This window comes from Bathycoccus prasinos (genome assembly GCF_002220235.1).
Source record: "Bathycoccus prasinos genomic : Chromosome_2".
NCBI classification, from domain to species: domain Eukaryota; kingdom Viridiplantae; phylum Chlorophyta; class Mamiellophyceae; order Mamiellales; family Bathycoccaceae; genus Bathycoccus; species Bathycoccus prasinos.
In genome coordinates, this window is record NC_024007.1 from 399,259 (window position 1) to 414,050 (window position 14,792).

At 50.9% G+C, this 14,792-nt stretch overlaps 7 protein-coding genes across 7 annotated transcripts; 4 read left to right on the forward strand and 3 right to left on the reverse strand.

Annotated features, from left to right (window-relative positions):
• Positions 1 to 24: 24 nt before the first annotated feature.
• Bathy02g02160 (WD repeat-containing protein 48) lies at positions 25 to 2,946 on the reverse strand (the record flags this gene model as incomplete). The annotated part of the gene is made up of 2 exons (XM_007514696.1): positions 25 to 2,520; positions 2,557 to 2,946. 2 exons carry the CDS (start codon positions 2,944 to 2,946, stop codon positions 25 to 27), a joined length of 2,886 nt encoding a protein of 961 aa, XP_007514758.1.
• A 185-nt stretch (positions 2,947 to 3,131) lies between these two features.
• Bathy02g02170 (predicted protein) lies at positions 3,132 to 4,736 on the forward strand (the record flags this gene model as incomplete). The annotated part of the gene is made up of 1 exon (XM_007514664.1): positions 3,132 to 4,736. One exon carries the CDS (start codon positions 3,132 to 3,134, stop codon positions 4,734 to 4,736), a length of 1,605 nt encoding a protein of 534 aa, XP_007514726.1.
• A 298-nt stretch (positions 4,737 to 5,034) lies between these two features.
• Positions 5,035 to 5,655, forward strand: Bathy02g02180 (30S ribosomal protein S5; the record flags this gene model as incomplete). The annotated part of the gene is made up of 1 exon (XM_007514923.1): positions 5,035 to 5,655. The coding sequence occupies one exon, from the start codon at positions 5,035 to 5,037 to the stop codon at positions 5,653 to 5,655; it is 621 nt and encodes a 206-aa protein (XP_007514985.1).
• A 140-nt stretch (positions 5,656 to 5,795) lies between these two features.
• Bathy02g02190 (predicted protein) lies at positions 5,796 to 7,103 on the reverse strand (the record flags this gene model as incomplete). Its single annotated transcript, XM_007514789.1, has 1 exon — positions 5,796 to 7,103. The coding sequence occupies one exon, from the start codon at positions 7,101 to 7,103 to the stop codon at positions 5,796 to 5,798; it is 1,308 nt and encodes a 435-aa protein (XP_007514851.1).
• Positions 7,104 to 7,221: 118 nt separating this feature from the next.
• On the forward strand, positions 7,222 to 10,167 carry Bathy02g02200 (predicted protein; the record flags this gene model as incomplete). The annotated part of the gene is made up of 1 exon (XM_007514807.1): positions 7,222 to 10,167. One exon carries the CDS (start codon positions 7,222 to 7,224, stop codon positions 10,165 to 10,167), a length of 2,946 nt encoding a protein of 981 aa, XP_007514869.1.
• A 111-nt stretch (positions 10,168 to 10,278) lies between these two features.
• Bathy02g02210 (predicted protein) lies at positions 10,279 to 11,388 on the reverse strand (the record flags this gene model as incomplete). The annotated part of the gene is made up of 1 exon (XM_007514617.1): positions 10,279 to 11,388. The coding sequence occupies one exon, from the start codon at positions 11,386 to 11,388 to the stop codon at positions 10,279 to 10,281; it is 1,110 nt and encodes a 369-aa protein (XP_007514679.1).
• A 612-nt stretch (positions 11,389 to 12,000) lies between these two features.
• On the forward strand, positions 12,001 to 14,715 carry NAD_kinase (NAD kinase; the record flags this gene model as incomplete). Its single annotated transcript, XM_007514999.1, has 1 exon — positions 12,001 to 14,715. One exon carries the CDS (start codon positions 12,001 to 12,003, stop codon positions 14,713 to 14,715), a length of 2,715 nt encoding a protein of 904 aa, XP_007515061.1.
• Between the last annotated feature and the right edge of the window lie 77 nt (positions 14,716 to 14,792).

A 14,792-nucleotide genomic window follows, 5' to 3' on the forward strand; every position in this document is an offset into this window, starting at 1 on the left:
TGTAGTAATGTACGGTATGCAAAATTAAGAATACGAAGAACGTTTAAATCTATAATTTAAACGTATCGCGCCACCTTTCTTCCAAAAGTACGCATCCACAGTAGCCAGCGACATGTCTAACTTTAAAGCTCTGCCGTGACAGAGAATTTCTAAATCTTCTTTCGCGGTGGCATCCATCTTCAGCTTATCGGCGACGTAGTTTCGGACTTTTCGTATGGTGAGTATGCGCGGAGCGTTCACAGACTTTTGCTTTATCGCGTTAACGTCGTAATCGCGGAAATCGCTTATCGCGCTTTCGCAAACAGAGACTGCGAAAGAAGCCTTGGCAGAAGACGGCGCCGGGAAAATTCCAAGCGCGACGTCGAGCGCCCATTTCGGAACGTTCTTTGCCACCTCGGGTAAAGAGATATCCAAAGGTGTAGATTTTGAAAATTCCAACGGTATCGATTCGCGATCTCCAGACGAAAAGCGAAGCCTCGGCGACGACGCGTTGAATTGAAACGCTCGGAATTTGTTCATCAAACCACGATTGTTCGACGCCTTTCTATCTTCGTCATCTTCGGCCGACGCCGACGACGACGACTCTTCGGACGATAAGTCTCTATCCGTCCCGGATTCGCTTCCATCTGCGCGTCGCCGTTGTTTCTCGCGCGCCTCTTCTTTTTGTAAAGCCTCTTTACGTTTCTGTGCAACGTCTCTCTTCGCGCCGACTAATTTTGTCTCGTCCAACGTGTTCAAATGCAAACCAATCAACAACGCTTGCACCATCTCGACGCCCAAGTTTAGTTTCGCATCTGCATTTGCACTTTCGTCGCCTAAATCTATCGCGTACGACTCGGCTTTGGCGAACGTACTTGGACTGAATTCAATTTCGACGGACCCTTCGCGATGACTCAAGTTGAACCATTTCGGCACCGCGCACGGTTCGTTGATCTCGTGGTCGTTCAAAACGACCTCGAACGCGCGATTGGGGAAGGTATTTAGTAAACCTTCCGAAATGTGCCAAACTGACGTAGCACCGGAATCGTCCTCGGTTAGAAATCGCATGCGGTCATGCAGCTCCGCGTGTCTGACGACTGCTGAAGCGGAAGGAATGATCCCGCTCGGCGTCGCGTGCGTGGGACTTCTCTTCCCAGGACTACTATTTTGAAGCATCTGTCTTTTCTGGCTAGAGCTAAGACTCCTCCCGCCACCATCGGCACTGGGAGAAGCGCCGGTGGTAACATTGATGGGACTACTCCTCACTCTCGGGTTTCCGCGGAAACCTTGCGAGGCTGGAGAGGAAGGGTTTAAAAATTTTGCCGGCGAACCGACGGTGAACCAATCGTCGACGTTCGATGACGATTTTGTCGTCGCCGCCGCCGCCGACGACGGCGCTTGACTACTGTCGATGCGCCATCGGCGAATGTCTTTACCAGCCGTGCATACCCATGCCTCGGAACTATTCGCGCTTAAATCGACGCATAAATCCAGAACGCCGTTGTTACCAGCCGCGTCGCTCGTCTCTCGACACAAAATGGCTGATTTTCTCTCTTTGATATCCGTGATGCAAATGTCGCCTTTCGCGCCGCCGGAATAGAATCTGGTAAAGTTCGCGTTTCCAGATACCGCCCAACACCCACCTTCGTGCGCTCCAGCGAACACGTCTGATTGACGACCTAAAGAAATATCCCACACGCGAATGGTCCCATCCGAGGATGCCGTGATTGCAATTTTCCCATCGTCGTTTATACACACGCCTCGCACGGTATCCGTGTGTCCTTTGAGCTTGGAAACTTTACGCTTCATGCGCGCGTCCCACACGCGCAAAGCGAGCTCTGTACCGCCAGATACTATCAGATTTGCATCTTTCGCGATACCCAAGCAATAAATAGACGCCTTGGCACCTTTCAAGGAATACTCGTCCAAGCTCGCGCCTTCGATCGACCATTTTTGTTTCAGCGTTTCCACGTCCCAGGCGAAGAGTTGACCACCGAGACCGCCGCTGGCTAAAATCGATCCGTCTCTATTCGTTGCTAAAGCCATGACGTAATCATCATGCGCTCGCAGTTTCCCTAACGCGCACGACGCGTCGCTAATGTTACTATTTTTATTGTCGTTACTATCGGTGCTTCCGCCGAGGCCGGAAGAGTTCAACAAATCGTGCGACCACAATCGAACAGTTTTATCGCTTCCGCCCGAGGCGACGAGCAAAGAATCTCTATTCATCGACGGGACGTGTTTCACGTCGTTCACCCACCCGCGGTGACCCACGAACAGTGCCATCTTTTTCACATCCGCCGCTTCCGAGACGTCCCATAACCGCACGCTCGCGTCTCTTCCAGCCGACGCCAACACTTTCCTCCTCCTCTTATCATCGTTACTATTATTATCGTAACAACTCAGATCCAACGCATTAATGCCACCCACGTGTCTCTCCTCGAATTCCGGGTGCGGTAAAACGTACGCGATTGGTCTTCTCTGTCTCGCTTGCTCCGCGAACTGTTCCTGTTGCGCGTTGTTCATACCGTACCCGAACATCTCAGCACATATACGCTCTTAAAACAAATGGCACACGTTATAAAACAACGTCCAAAACAAGATAAAACTCGCGAACCCGCCGCTGAACCCTTGTCCGAATATCGCGCTTCCGACCGACTCCGCGGCGAATCGTTTCGGTTCGTTTTTGCACCGAAACACGACGGTGACTCCACCGACGACCAAAATCGTCGCGCAATACCAAACGAACCCGATCCAATCGGTCGCGCCTAAAATCCCCGCGATTGATCCGCTCAAAATCGAAAGCGACGTGAACGTTTTCGTGTTGATTTGCGCGTTGTGTGCGATTGATTCTCCGTTGACGAATAAATACTTTTCTTCTTTTTCTTCCAAATTTCGTCGTCGTTGTTTATGCGCGTTGGTGTTGTTGTCGTTGCGTGATGTTGTTTGACGAGCGGACGAAGACATAAATGTTGTCAGAGTTGTGCGAAGAAACAGTTTTAGCAGGAGGAGGCGCTCGTTGTCGTGTCACGCTCGTTCTCGTATCTCCCGTTTTGAAACGAAAACCAAAAGATGAGCAAACGACGAGTTGAATCAGTTCAAAGTATTTGTGTCGTCACTTTCCGTTCGAAACGCGCGGAAAAGATCCGATGATGTCGCTCCCACCGAAACCTCCGAGCATCCCGCGAGACGTGTTCGAACGCATTCAAAAGTTTCACAACGCCGGCGGCGCGCAGACGACAAAGCCGCTCAAAAATGGATCTGCGAGTCATACTAAGATATCTTTAAACGTGGCCGGAGGATGCGCTTCGGCGATTCAGTGGTTGCTCGCCGTCCCGAACGCCTCGAGGACGATCTTATGCGCGAACGTTTTGTACAGTCGAGAGTCGGTGGTACACGCGCTCGATGAGAAAAACGAGGAGAAGAAGAAGAACGCGAAGATGAGAGAATCGTTTTGCGATCGAGAGACGAGCAAAGACCTGGCGAGAGCGGCGTACCGGAAAGCCATAGAAACGCATTACACCAAGAAGAGTTACAAGTTTGGAAGGAAGGAAGAGGAGAGCGGAAACGCGAAGTGGACGACGACGGCGAGGCACATTCTCGGAGTCGGCGCGACGTCTGCGTTCGTCTCGATGTCACCGAAAAGAGGCGAACACAGGTGCTTCGTGAGCGTCTATTCCAAGTTTGGCGTGACGACGAGGAAGGTGACGCTGGATAAAGAGAGCGAGCGATCGAGAGCGGAGGAGGATCGAGTCGCGAGCGAGTGTTTGGTGAGGGCGGCGATCGGAGACGGAGAGAGATGGATGAAGAGGGAAGAAGAAGAGGAGGAAGAAGACGACGACGCGAGCTTTAGTGGCAGAGAAGATGGGGAGGATGAATCTTGGAAAGCGTTTCGTGAAGGCGCGTTGACGTGTAAAGACGACAGGTTGGAGTTTTTGGAGTACGACGCGCCTTGGTTTGAAAAAGCAAACGAGAAGATGAACACGAAGAAGTCTTTATTAGAGAGGTGGTTAGATGTAGGAAGAACGATGAACAATAGTGGTGATGGTAGTGGTAGTAGTAGTAGCAGTAGCAGTAGCGACGATAAGGGTGGTGCATCGAGGAACACGCCCGAACTAAGCGTGTATTCGATGCACGGAGGTAAACTAGAAACAATCGGGTGCTCCACCGCGAATGTTGTCTTGAGTGGGTCGTTCAATCCCGTCCACGAAGGCCATCGAGGCATGTTAGAAGCGGCGACGACATATCTTCGAGAGAAACGAAACCGCGAAAAAACAGAGGGCGGTGAAGACGAACGCGCGTTCCTCGCCACTCCCGCGTTCGAGTTATCCATCTCCAACGCGGATAAAGGCCAACTCGAAACGAACGTCGTCGTCCAACGCGCGAAACAGTTCGACTCGGACGGGCAAAACAGGCTCATTCTCACGAGAGACGCGCCTTTGTTCAGCCAAAAAGCGAAGCTCTTACCAAACACCACCTTTGTCGTCGGTTACGACACCGCCGTTCGCTTAGTCGACCCGAAATATTACGACGATAACGCCGACGTCATGGTTCGAGAGTTACGAAAAATTAAAGACGCGCAGAACTGCGCTTTCCTCGTCTGCGGTCGAAAAGATGATACCTCTTCTTCTTCGAATGCGTTTAAAACTTTGAAGGATATTCGCGTGCCCGACGCAGTTTCGGACGTCTTTGAAGCGCTGGAAACTTTCAGAATGGACATCAGCAGCACGGAAATACGACAAAAATTAAAACCCTAAATTGTTGTAAAAACCTCCTCTTCGAAGAAATTTTATCCTCCTTCGTCTCTTTCGCAGTCGCCACTAATTTTGAGAAACCGCGCGCTTTGAAACAGCCACGCTACCTCTCCTCGCGAAGTCCTAAACACATTTCCGAAGCGCTCGTTTCACGCGACTGCATTCGCATCACTCGAATTTACTCTTTTCAAACATGTTTTCTTTAACCGCGAGTTCCTTATCCGCGCGCGTACACATCGCGGCGAATTTAGATAAAACCTCAAAATGCTCCTCGTCGTCGAAATCATCATCGTCCAGAACGATGTCGATGCTCGTCAGAGCCGAAGGCAGCCAAGACGAGAGCGAAGGCGACGGGAGAAGAGGCGGCCGAGGCGGCGGCCGAGGCGGCGGCCGAGGCGGCCGAGGTGGCAGAGGCGGCCGAGGTGCCAAGAACGACGACCCGTTCACGGAAAACGTCGTCCAAGTTTCCCGAGTGACGAAAGTGACCAAAGGTGGCTCGCAGATGTCCTTCCGCGCGACGGTTGTCGTCGGAGACGGTAAAGGTGCCGTTGGCGTCGGGTGCAAGAAGGCGAAGGAAGTGCAAGGGGCGGTGATGAAAGCGGCGTCGGACGCGAGAAAGTCCGTGGTGAAGGTGCCGATTGCAAAGGGAGACACGTTCCCGCACAGAGTCACGGTGAAAGGCAACGGCGGGTCGCACATCATGTTGAGACCAGCGGCGCCGGGTACTGGGGTCATCGCCGGTGGGAGTTGCCGATCGGTTTTAGAGCTTGCTGGATACAAAAACTGCTTCGCGAAGCAAATCGGGAGTAACAACCCGTTGAACAACGCTCGCGCTACGGTGAAAGGCTTAGCTCAAATGAGAACCGCGAAAGAGGTCGCGGAATCGAGAGACATGACGCTCGAGGAATTGTTTTCCGCTTAATATAAATACTACTATTATTCTAGAAGGCGAAAGACATGAGAGAGGAATTTTATACTACCATAGCTTCATAAATCGTTGTTCATATCTATTACTATTATTTCACACACCGAAGAAAGACGACGTCGAAATATTCAAAAGCTTTAATTCGTTTGATTATTGGCGACGGAACGCATGACCATCGTCACCAGACCTTCGACGTTCGTTTTCGAGTGAAAAAAGTTTCGCATAACTGTGTGACTTGAATCTAACGAGACCGCGTAGTGCCACCACTTATGAGGAATAAATATTGCTTCGTTTTCTTCGACGACGCACGCGTAGAGGTGCTTTCGCGCCTTCTCAGGAATATGCCGCAAAGGATCGATCAACGATTGGTTCATTTCCGTCTGTTCGTCCGCGCTCGAGCAACAGTTTGTCGCGCCAACATCTGCTGCGGGATGAAACAGGACAAACAGCTTTCGTCCTTTGGTTTGCGCTAAAAAACCGTGCGCGTTTTGCGCGTCGTAGTGCAGGCGAGTGATACATCCGGCCGGGCCTATGAACGCTTTGTTCAGCGATCTCGATACGTTTGCGGTCATCGCGTCGACGTGCGATTGCATGTGTGGCGCGGATGACGATTTCACTACGAATTTGAACGTTTCGCGTAAAATCGTTTCGGTTTCGTCCGCCGCTCGAGTAAACGCAGGATGCATGTTCGCGAAATACGGGTTCACTTTTTCCGGGTGCGTTGAAAATATTCGCCACCCGTTGTTATAAAATGGTGCCGGTTTCGCATCGTCGTCGTCTTCGTTACACTTCTCGTAGTCGTCCATGTACTCCTTGTATCTCTTCGAGGTAACGAGCAACGTATTCTGTCTCATGGCGCCCTTGTCCGTTCTTCGAGCGGGCGCTTTATCGTTCACCGTGAGCATTTCTTCCGGGAAGAGATCCAACAAATCGACTCCGTGAAACCTATCCTTGAAGATATTTCGCACCACGCACGGTTTCCCGACGCCATTCTCGCACGTCACAAACTCGTTCTCGAACATTTTCGCGTCCACGGTATCGTTATCGATAATCTCGATCGATTTCGCTTCGCACAAGCTCCCAAACGTTTCAATCTCTTTCGCCTCGGCATCCCTTTCGAACGCGCGCACGAAAGCCTTGTAACTTTCGTGCGCATCCGTCCTGTTTCGATTTCCTTTCACTCTTAACATCGTCTCCGTCGAATCCTTCATCAGCGTCTCCATATCCACCGGCAACGACGGAGGGCAAGAGATGGTGTCGTTGATCTCCGAATTAATCTCTTTCTTCTGCCATCCAATTTCGCTCGGAAACTGCACCGCGAAAACCTCCGGATACGCGCCTCCGTCGTGAAAATCGTCGAAATCAGTCGGACGCCACATCGTTCCCGCCGTATCATCGGGGCTCTCGTTCCCGTAGACTCTTCTGGTCGTAGTCAACGTCTTCATTTTCTTTTCTTTTTTTAAGGATTAAAATATGCGTTTTTTTTTTATTAAGACACGAGACCTCTTTCGGGGACAGACATCTCAAAAGGTCGCTTCAAAACAAAAGGAACGAAGAAGAAACATGGCGACGCAAAGACGAGAACACCAACACCGAGAGCGAGGAGACGAAGGAGAAGATGTGGTCGATCTGGAAAATCATCGTCCGCATCCGTCCGTGCTCTTATCGTCGTCCACCACCCCGTCGCCGCCGAAGAAGAAAAGGGGGCATCCATTTTCCTCCGCCTCGATGAACGAAACGAATACCGGGGACGACGGGAAAGAACAAACGTCTCACGCGTCTTTAAAAGTCCTCTGTTACTTACTCATCTTCATCGCCTCCTTCGTGTTTTACGAGGACTTACTCGTCGCTCGAGTGGCGGTTCGGAAACATTTCTTCGGCCTCGAATCCGGCGTCGGCGCGTCCCAGCTTCTCGGGGAAGAGGAACCAGAGTCGGATTTGATTGACACGAGGACTGGGAAATTAGACCTGAACTTGAGGCACATTTCGAAGCGGAAGCGCGAACGCGTGGAGACGATCGAGGAGCACAACGAGAAAGAACTCATCGATCGAGTGGGGTTAGATAAAGCGGAGGAGATCGTAGAGGAAGAGCAAGAGGAGAAGGAAGGCGCGGAGATGGCGTTACAGATTGAGAAGGAAGAGGAAGAGAAGAAGAAGAGAGAGAAGGAAGAGGCGGAGGCGAGGCGGAGGATCGAGGAGGAGGAAGAGGAAACGCGGAGGAAAAAGGAAGAGGAGAAGAAGGAAGTGTTAGAGAGAGAACGTAGAGAGATGGAAGAGATGGGAAGGGCGAAAGAGGACGCGAAAGAGGACGAGGAGAAGAAGGAAGCGTTGGAAGAAGAAGAGGCGAAGAAGCAGTCGGAAGAGAGTAAGAGTAGTAGAGATGATAGAAATACTAACAACATTAATTTAGGAGAAGAACCAGAACATTTTAGCGAGAAGACGAAAGAAGGGTCGTACGTTAGAGCGACGTCGCATTACGGTCTCAGTTGGTCACCGCCGGCGCCGACGGCGCCGCCGACGCCGACGATTCCCAAAGTCGTCGAAGAGGCGGTTGAAATCGGCGACTCGACCGCCATCTCGTTAGAAGACCAGGCGCCGAATTTCGATATTTTTACCGGTGGGGCGTTGCCGCTGAGCGATCCAGAAGACACTCCGGAAGAACACGAATGGCGGTCGATCGGACAGGTGATGCCGATCAACGGTATGGATTTAGATTTCCCGGGGAACTTGAAAGTCGCCGCCGAGAGGAGAAGTTTTCGAAAAGAGATTATTTTGTTCGTTTCGAACAGAGGAGGGAACCATTTAGCCGCGAATACGGTCGCAAATTTACGCAAACTTGGGTTTGAGCATTACATTCTAATCACAAATACGGCGGAGACGTGTTACGATTTGCTCAAAGGCCCGTGGGGCGTCGATTGCGGATGGACTTCGTTTTTACAAAATCGGGCGAAACAAATGGGCACATTTCAAGTCACGGCGGAAGAACAAGCGACGCCGTTTCGTTTGTGGTGGGTGCGATTTCATTACATGGAACGATTAGTTGGGATGGGATATAACCCGATGTACGTAGATACGGACGTACGTTTTGAAATGAACCCGTACCCATTGTTGAAATCGCCTCCGTTTGATAAGTTTACCTTATTCGCTCAAGACGAAAACGGACATCCGGGTGGTTTGAACATTGGATGCGTATACGCGCAAAACGCGCCTGAATTTGGCGTCACTCGATGGGTTCTCAACGAAACCGTCTCGAGAATGCTTCGAATTATCGACACAGAGCCGCCGTTACAGAAATGGAACGGCCAAGTCGCCGCCGGCGCCAAGGAAACGTTGTGGGATCAACACATCTTCAACGACGTCGTAGAAACCGCAGTTTCCGGTAAACCGGTGTTCAAAAGGTCCATGCAACGGTTGATTGACCCTGGAGATGGGAACCGACTGCGCGATGATTGGGTGAAGAACCAAAACTACGACCATTCGGCGTGGGATTTATCCATGGAAAAGATTGACGAAAAAGTCTTGCCGCTCGGTTTGAAAGACGTGGACGTTCGACCGATGAAAGTGGATGACACGTACGAAATCAAATCAAAAAAGTTTCAAGGGTTGAAAGGTTTTTCGCCAACAGAAAACGGGAAGGATCCGAACAAAGACGAATACGTCTGCGGGTTCCCTCCTTGGTTCGTTTCCGGTTGGTCCGGCATCGCCGGTCCGGCGCAAGTCCAAGGCCAACCGGGGTACTGGACGGCGAAACCGGCGAGGATTGTCATGGGCCACGCCGTCGGCGCTTTACGAAAAACGACCACGTTCAAAGGTCTCGGATGGTGGAACTACGGCGCCGAAGCGTATAAGCCGTACAAGTTACAAAATGTGGAGGAAAAATTAGGTAAGAAAGGCGTCCTCGGTTTTATCGGTTTGAAAACGAACGAAGCGAACGCAATAGTCGGCGTAGAATCGCACGGTTTATCCGTGGCCAGGGTTGTTGAAATCGCAACGTCTGCGGGGAGAAGGCCAATCTCACCGACTGTGCCGTGCGATGCGCCTTGGATCGAGAAGAACCCGTCTGCCATGCACGGCATCATGATGCGGCACCAAATCGTTTTGTCCCAACTCTGCGGTCGCGAACGCAACGAGATGTGCTGTCAAAGTTTAAACTTTGATTGCGACGAAGGCGTCATGCTCGAAGTTGATTTCTGGAACGACCCTCGATACGCACGATTTCGCGATGACATTATCGTCGTCTCTGCGAAAGATGTAGTCAACGACAGTGGGAACGAGATTGATTTATCGACGATTGAAGTGAAAATCGATTCGTTATCGCAAGGGAAGAAAACTGTCTTCGTCGACCTCGCCGCGTTGGAAGATTCTTCCATCGTTCCCAAAGGCGTCGGCGAAGCGAAATACGTTCCAGAGAGAGACGCAATATTCGCCACGTGCGATAGATTAGACTGTCGACCTCCGAATAAACCGTTCCCGTCCGAACACGAACCGTGCAGAAGAGTTACGAGTTAGAAAATTTACTAGTTAGCATTAGCACTAAAGTGTGTGTCAAAAAGAAAAGCAAGAACGCGCGATACTATAGTAAGAATAAAAATAAATGTATTCTACTAATAAGTTCAGAAGTTACAACGTCGCCAAAACCTTCTCGTCCAACTCAAAGGTCATCTCCTTCTTGTCTCTTCCGCTCGCGCAATATTCGGCGTATCTGTCCTTCAAAGTCGCCTCCAAATTCGGGTGCTTCGGTTCCCAGCCCAATTTCGCCATCGCCTTCGCGCTCGAAGCGTAAAAGTGCACGACTCTAAACGGAAACTGCTTCTTCGCTTCGACGCCTTCCACGCTGCCTTCTTTGTACGTGACAATCGTCGCTTCTTTGCCCATCGCTTTTGCGCACACCTCCGCCATACCTCTCAACGTGACACCTTTTTGCGTCACGCAGTTGAAGATCTCATCCTTCGCGTTGGCGTTGTCCACGGCGCTGGCAATCATAGTCGCCAAATCTTCCGCGTGGGAGACCGACGCGAACTGGTCGCCACTGCCTGGGATGACAATCGGCTTACCTCTTTGGATTCTATCGAAAAAGTACTCCTCGCAATCTTTGTTCGAGCCATACCCGGTCAAGTATTGCGGTCTGAAAGATGCCATTCCTTTCGGAAACTTCATGTCCACTAAATGCTTCTCGACGATGGCGTGACCGGCGGTTTCTTTCACGGCGTCGCCTTCCACGTGCGGCGGCGTCGGCGTCGGCTTATAAATACCCGCCGAAGAAACGAAGAAAAATTGTTCCGCTCCTGCTTCCTTGGCAAACTCAGCCACCGGCCCGACGCTGTCCAAATCCTTCCCGTTGTTATCGCAGACGATATCAAACTTCGCGCCACTTAAATTGCTCTTCAAATCCGCCGGGTTCGACCACATCGTCTTCACCCCCATCGGTTTCAAATCCTTCTCGAAATACGTAAACGGTGCTTTTTGCATCTTCTTATCCGTCTCTTCACCAACCACGCATAAGGTCACGTCGTGTTTCGCGCTCGCGAGCGTCTTCGAGAGCCAGAACCCGATGTTCGCGTGGCCGCCGCCGTTGGTATTCACGATTAGAACAGATTTGTTTTCCACTTTGAAAGAAACTTTATTCACCGCGTTGGGGGTGTTCAACAAGGTTCTCTTCTGCGCGAACGTTTTGCGAGAAGACCCCGCGCACGAGCGCTTGAACGAAAATCGCTGTTTGTTTACATTCATTCGCACGCGTTTGACGCAGGAATGCGCGTGTTGTAAGAGAGAGAGAAAAGAGAGATTAAAGTGAACAACACCACAAAACGTTTCCCGGGTAATCGATCCAAAAAGATATCCAAAAATGTAATCATCATCACGGAGCGCGACTTTCCAAAGGAAGAAGGAAGCTTTGGAGAGGGAAGAAGGGAGCGACGAGAGATAAAACGCGCGACGAAAGAGGTAAAAAAAGAGAGTTTAAAAGAGAGAGAGAATTTAAAGCGCACCTCGACGACGACGGTGGATTGGATGGATTGCATCATTGTATCGAGGGAAAGAGACTGACGAAAACGCTCTTCGTTGCGGTTGAAAAAGTGAAGGAACATTAGAGTTGACACGTCACGAAAAAAGAGAGAAAGAAAAGCGCACGAAAAAGACGAGAGAGAATGAACAACCAACTGTTGGTGTTGTTCTTTTTTCGTTTTTTCATCCTTTGAGAGCTCTCTGGTTTGACGAGGAACGACGCTCTCTCGAGGATGAGGATATGAGAGACATTTGACTTCATACTAACGCGAGCGTTTTTCCTTACAAACAACAACGAGTTAACGAGAACACAACCTCGAAAAGAAGCTTTCAAAGAGTATGTTTCTCTCATCCGCCACCAAAGCGTGTTCTTCTTCTTCGGTGGGGAAAACAACAACAACAGCAGCAGTTGCAAAAACGAAGACTTTGCCCCCGCGAGGATGCCGCGACGAGCGAAGAGCTTCTCTGAAGAAGAAGAAGAAGAAGAACGCGTCGGAATCGTTGTTGGTTTTGAGCAGAGGAGGACGACGGGGAAGATTCTTGACGAGGAATGAAGCGATAGCGGACCGGTTGACAGAGAGCGGAGAAGACAACGAGCAGCGCGAGAGAAGAGGAAAGAAGAAGGAAGAAACGCTGACGTTACAAACCAACAACAATTCGTCGTCGAAACTGGCGGCGTTGGCGACGTTACTGGAACGCGCGGTCGTGCGAGACTTGGCGGACGAGTTAGCCAACGAAGACGCTACGTGTTCGGTGGAGTACGACCAAGAAGTCTTCGAAGAGTGCACGAATAAAGTCACCGAACAATTAGCCGAAGTGGTGGTTTTGTGCAACAGCGCGGATATGGCGAGCAAGTACAGCTCGAATTTACGGAATAAAGAGCTTTCCAGGTTGAGAGGGTCTTTGTGGAATTTACGCGTGTTGTTGGAGTCGTATTGCGCGACGAAAGGCGGGTGTTCGCTGAACGTGAGACATCGATTCGAGACGTTGCGTTCGGCGGCGATGGAAGTGTTACCGGCGTCGAAGCGTTTGAAAAAAGGGCCCGAGGCGACCGCGATTCCGAATTTACAGGCGGTCATGGAACCGAGAGTGAAGTCATTCGAGGAAGTCATGGGTACCGCGGCGAGTAGCAGCGGCGGCGAGGAAGACGTGGACAATAAGATCTCTCAAAGAGAGATTGCGTTTTACAGAGGCGGACAACCTTCGGTGGAAGGCCGGTCGTGGCTCTCCAAAAACGGGTTTACTCGAGTGGTTGATTTACGAGGCGAAGATCGCGACAATCAGTGGGTGAAACCGTTTGGTGGAGGCGACGGGCAAGGCACGTTTAACCAGAACAAGAAATTCGACACGACGAATATTCCTATAACAGATATGGGCGTTCCTACGAAAGAACAAGTCGAGGAGTTTATCGACATCGCGAACGACGTGTTGGAGAAGAACAAGACGAAGAAAGCTGGAGAGTCGAAGGAGAAGATGTTGTTGCACTGTAAAGCCGGAATTGGACGAACCGGGTGTTTAGTCGCGTGCTGGAGAATTTCGAGAGGCGTGGACGTGGAAGAGGCGTTGGCGATGGAGGCTGGTTTGGTGTGCGATTTCGGATGCATCGCGCAAGAACAATTCGTGAGAGATTACGCCGCAGATTTGAAACACGAAACGGAAGTGAAGAAGTTTGAGCAAGCCGTGGAAAAATCGAAATTTGAAACCGATGCGAAGTATCGAACGTCGTACGATCCCGTCAACGAGTACGGGAGCATGGGAGACGTCACGGATGTCTCTGCCATGGGATCAAACATGATGGGCAACGTTTCCGCGTCGGGTGAATTTTCCAGTTTGGACCAAGCGCCGGACATGTATTTAATCCGAACCGATGGGTTTTCGTGCACGAGAGAACTCGTGGAAAACAGAGAGTTGAAGATTTCGCACCCGTCTACGCAGCAAATGATTTTGGTTTGGAGAGAACCGCCGAAAACAATCTTCTTGTTGAAAAAAATTGGCAACGCGCTTTTACCTCAGTTGGTCGAAGTCGCACACGCGTTGATGACGATGGGAATGCATGTCATTTTAGATACCGACGTGAAGAGAGAATTGGAAGATGAAACGATCAAATTGGAAACCGTGGACGAACAAAACCGAACGGAAGTGCGAACGAAAGCTTTGTGGGTGGAAAAAGATTCGAAAGGAAAAATCCCGAAAGAAGATTGGGGCACGATTGACGTGTGCGTCTGTTTAGGCGGCGACGGGGTTATTTTACACGCGAGTAAAATGTTCCAAGGTCCGACGCCGCCGGTTTTAGGATTCCATTTAGGTTCCTTGGGTTTCCTGACGAACCATCCAGGAAACGATATGGCGCCGAGTTTACTCATGGCGCTCGGTCGCGGGCCGCCAATCGCGAACATCTCTGGCGGCGTCCCGATCACTCTGCGCATGCGTTTACTTTGCGAAGTGTTTAAATTCGCGGACAAAGTTGAAAACGGTGGCAACGGCGAACCGTCTTTCACGTATACTATCCTCAACGAAGTCCTCGTGGACCGAGGCCCTTCCCCGTTTCTCTCCAAAATCGAAGCGTACGATCGCGGGCAACTCATCACCTCCATCCAAGCCGACGGCGTCATGCTCGCCACGGCCACTGGATCCACCGCCTACTCCGTCTCCGCCGGTGGTTCCATGGTTCACCCGAACGTTCAGGCTATTTTGATGACTCCAATTTGCCCACACACCCTCTCCTTCCGCCCCGTCATCTTCCCCGACTCGGTCGAAGTCGAACTTCGCGTCTCGGAAAACGCTCGCAACAGCGCCTGGGTCTCCTTCGACGGTCGCGAACGGTGCGAACTCTGCCGAGGCGACTCCGTCTTTGTCAAAATGAGCGAATACCCAGTCCCTACGATTAACTTTGAAAACCAAACCGGTGATTTCATCTCCAGTTTACGAAGATGTTTGAAATGGAACGAACGCGAAGAGCAACAAGTCTTCGACGCGTCGCAAGTCGCCGCTTTGAGGATGATGAACGAAAACGCGGCAAAATCGGAAGCGTCCGACGAGTGGAGCTCCAGATGATAAAGTCATCGGATACCTCCTCCTCCTTTAGATTGGACATTAACAAACACTACTGTTGTACATCAGAACACCAACTT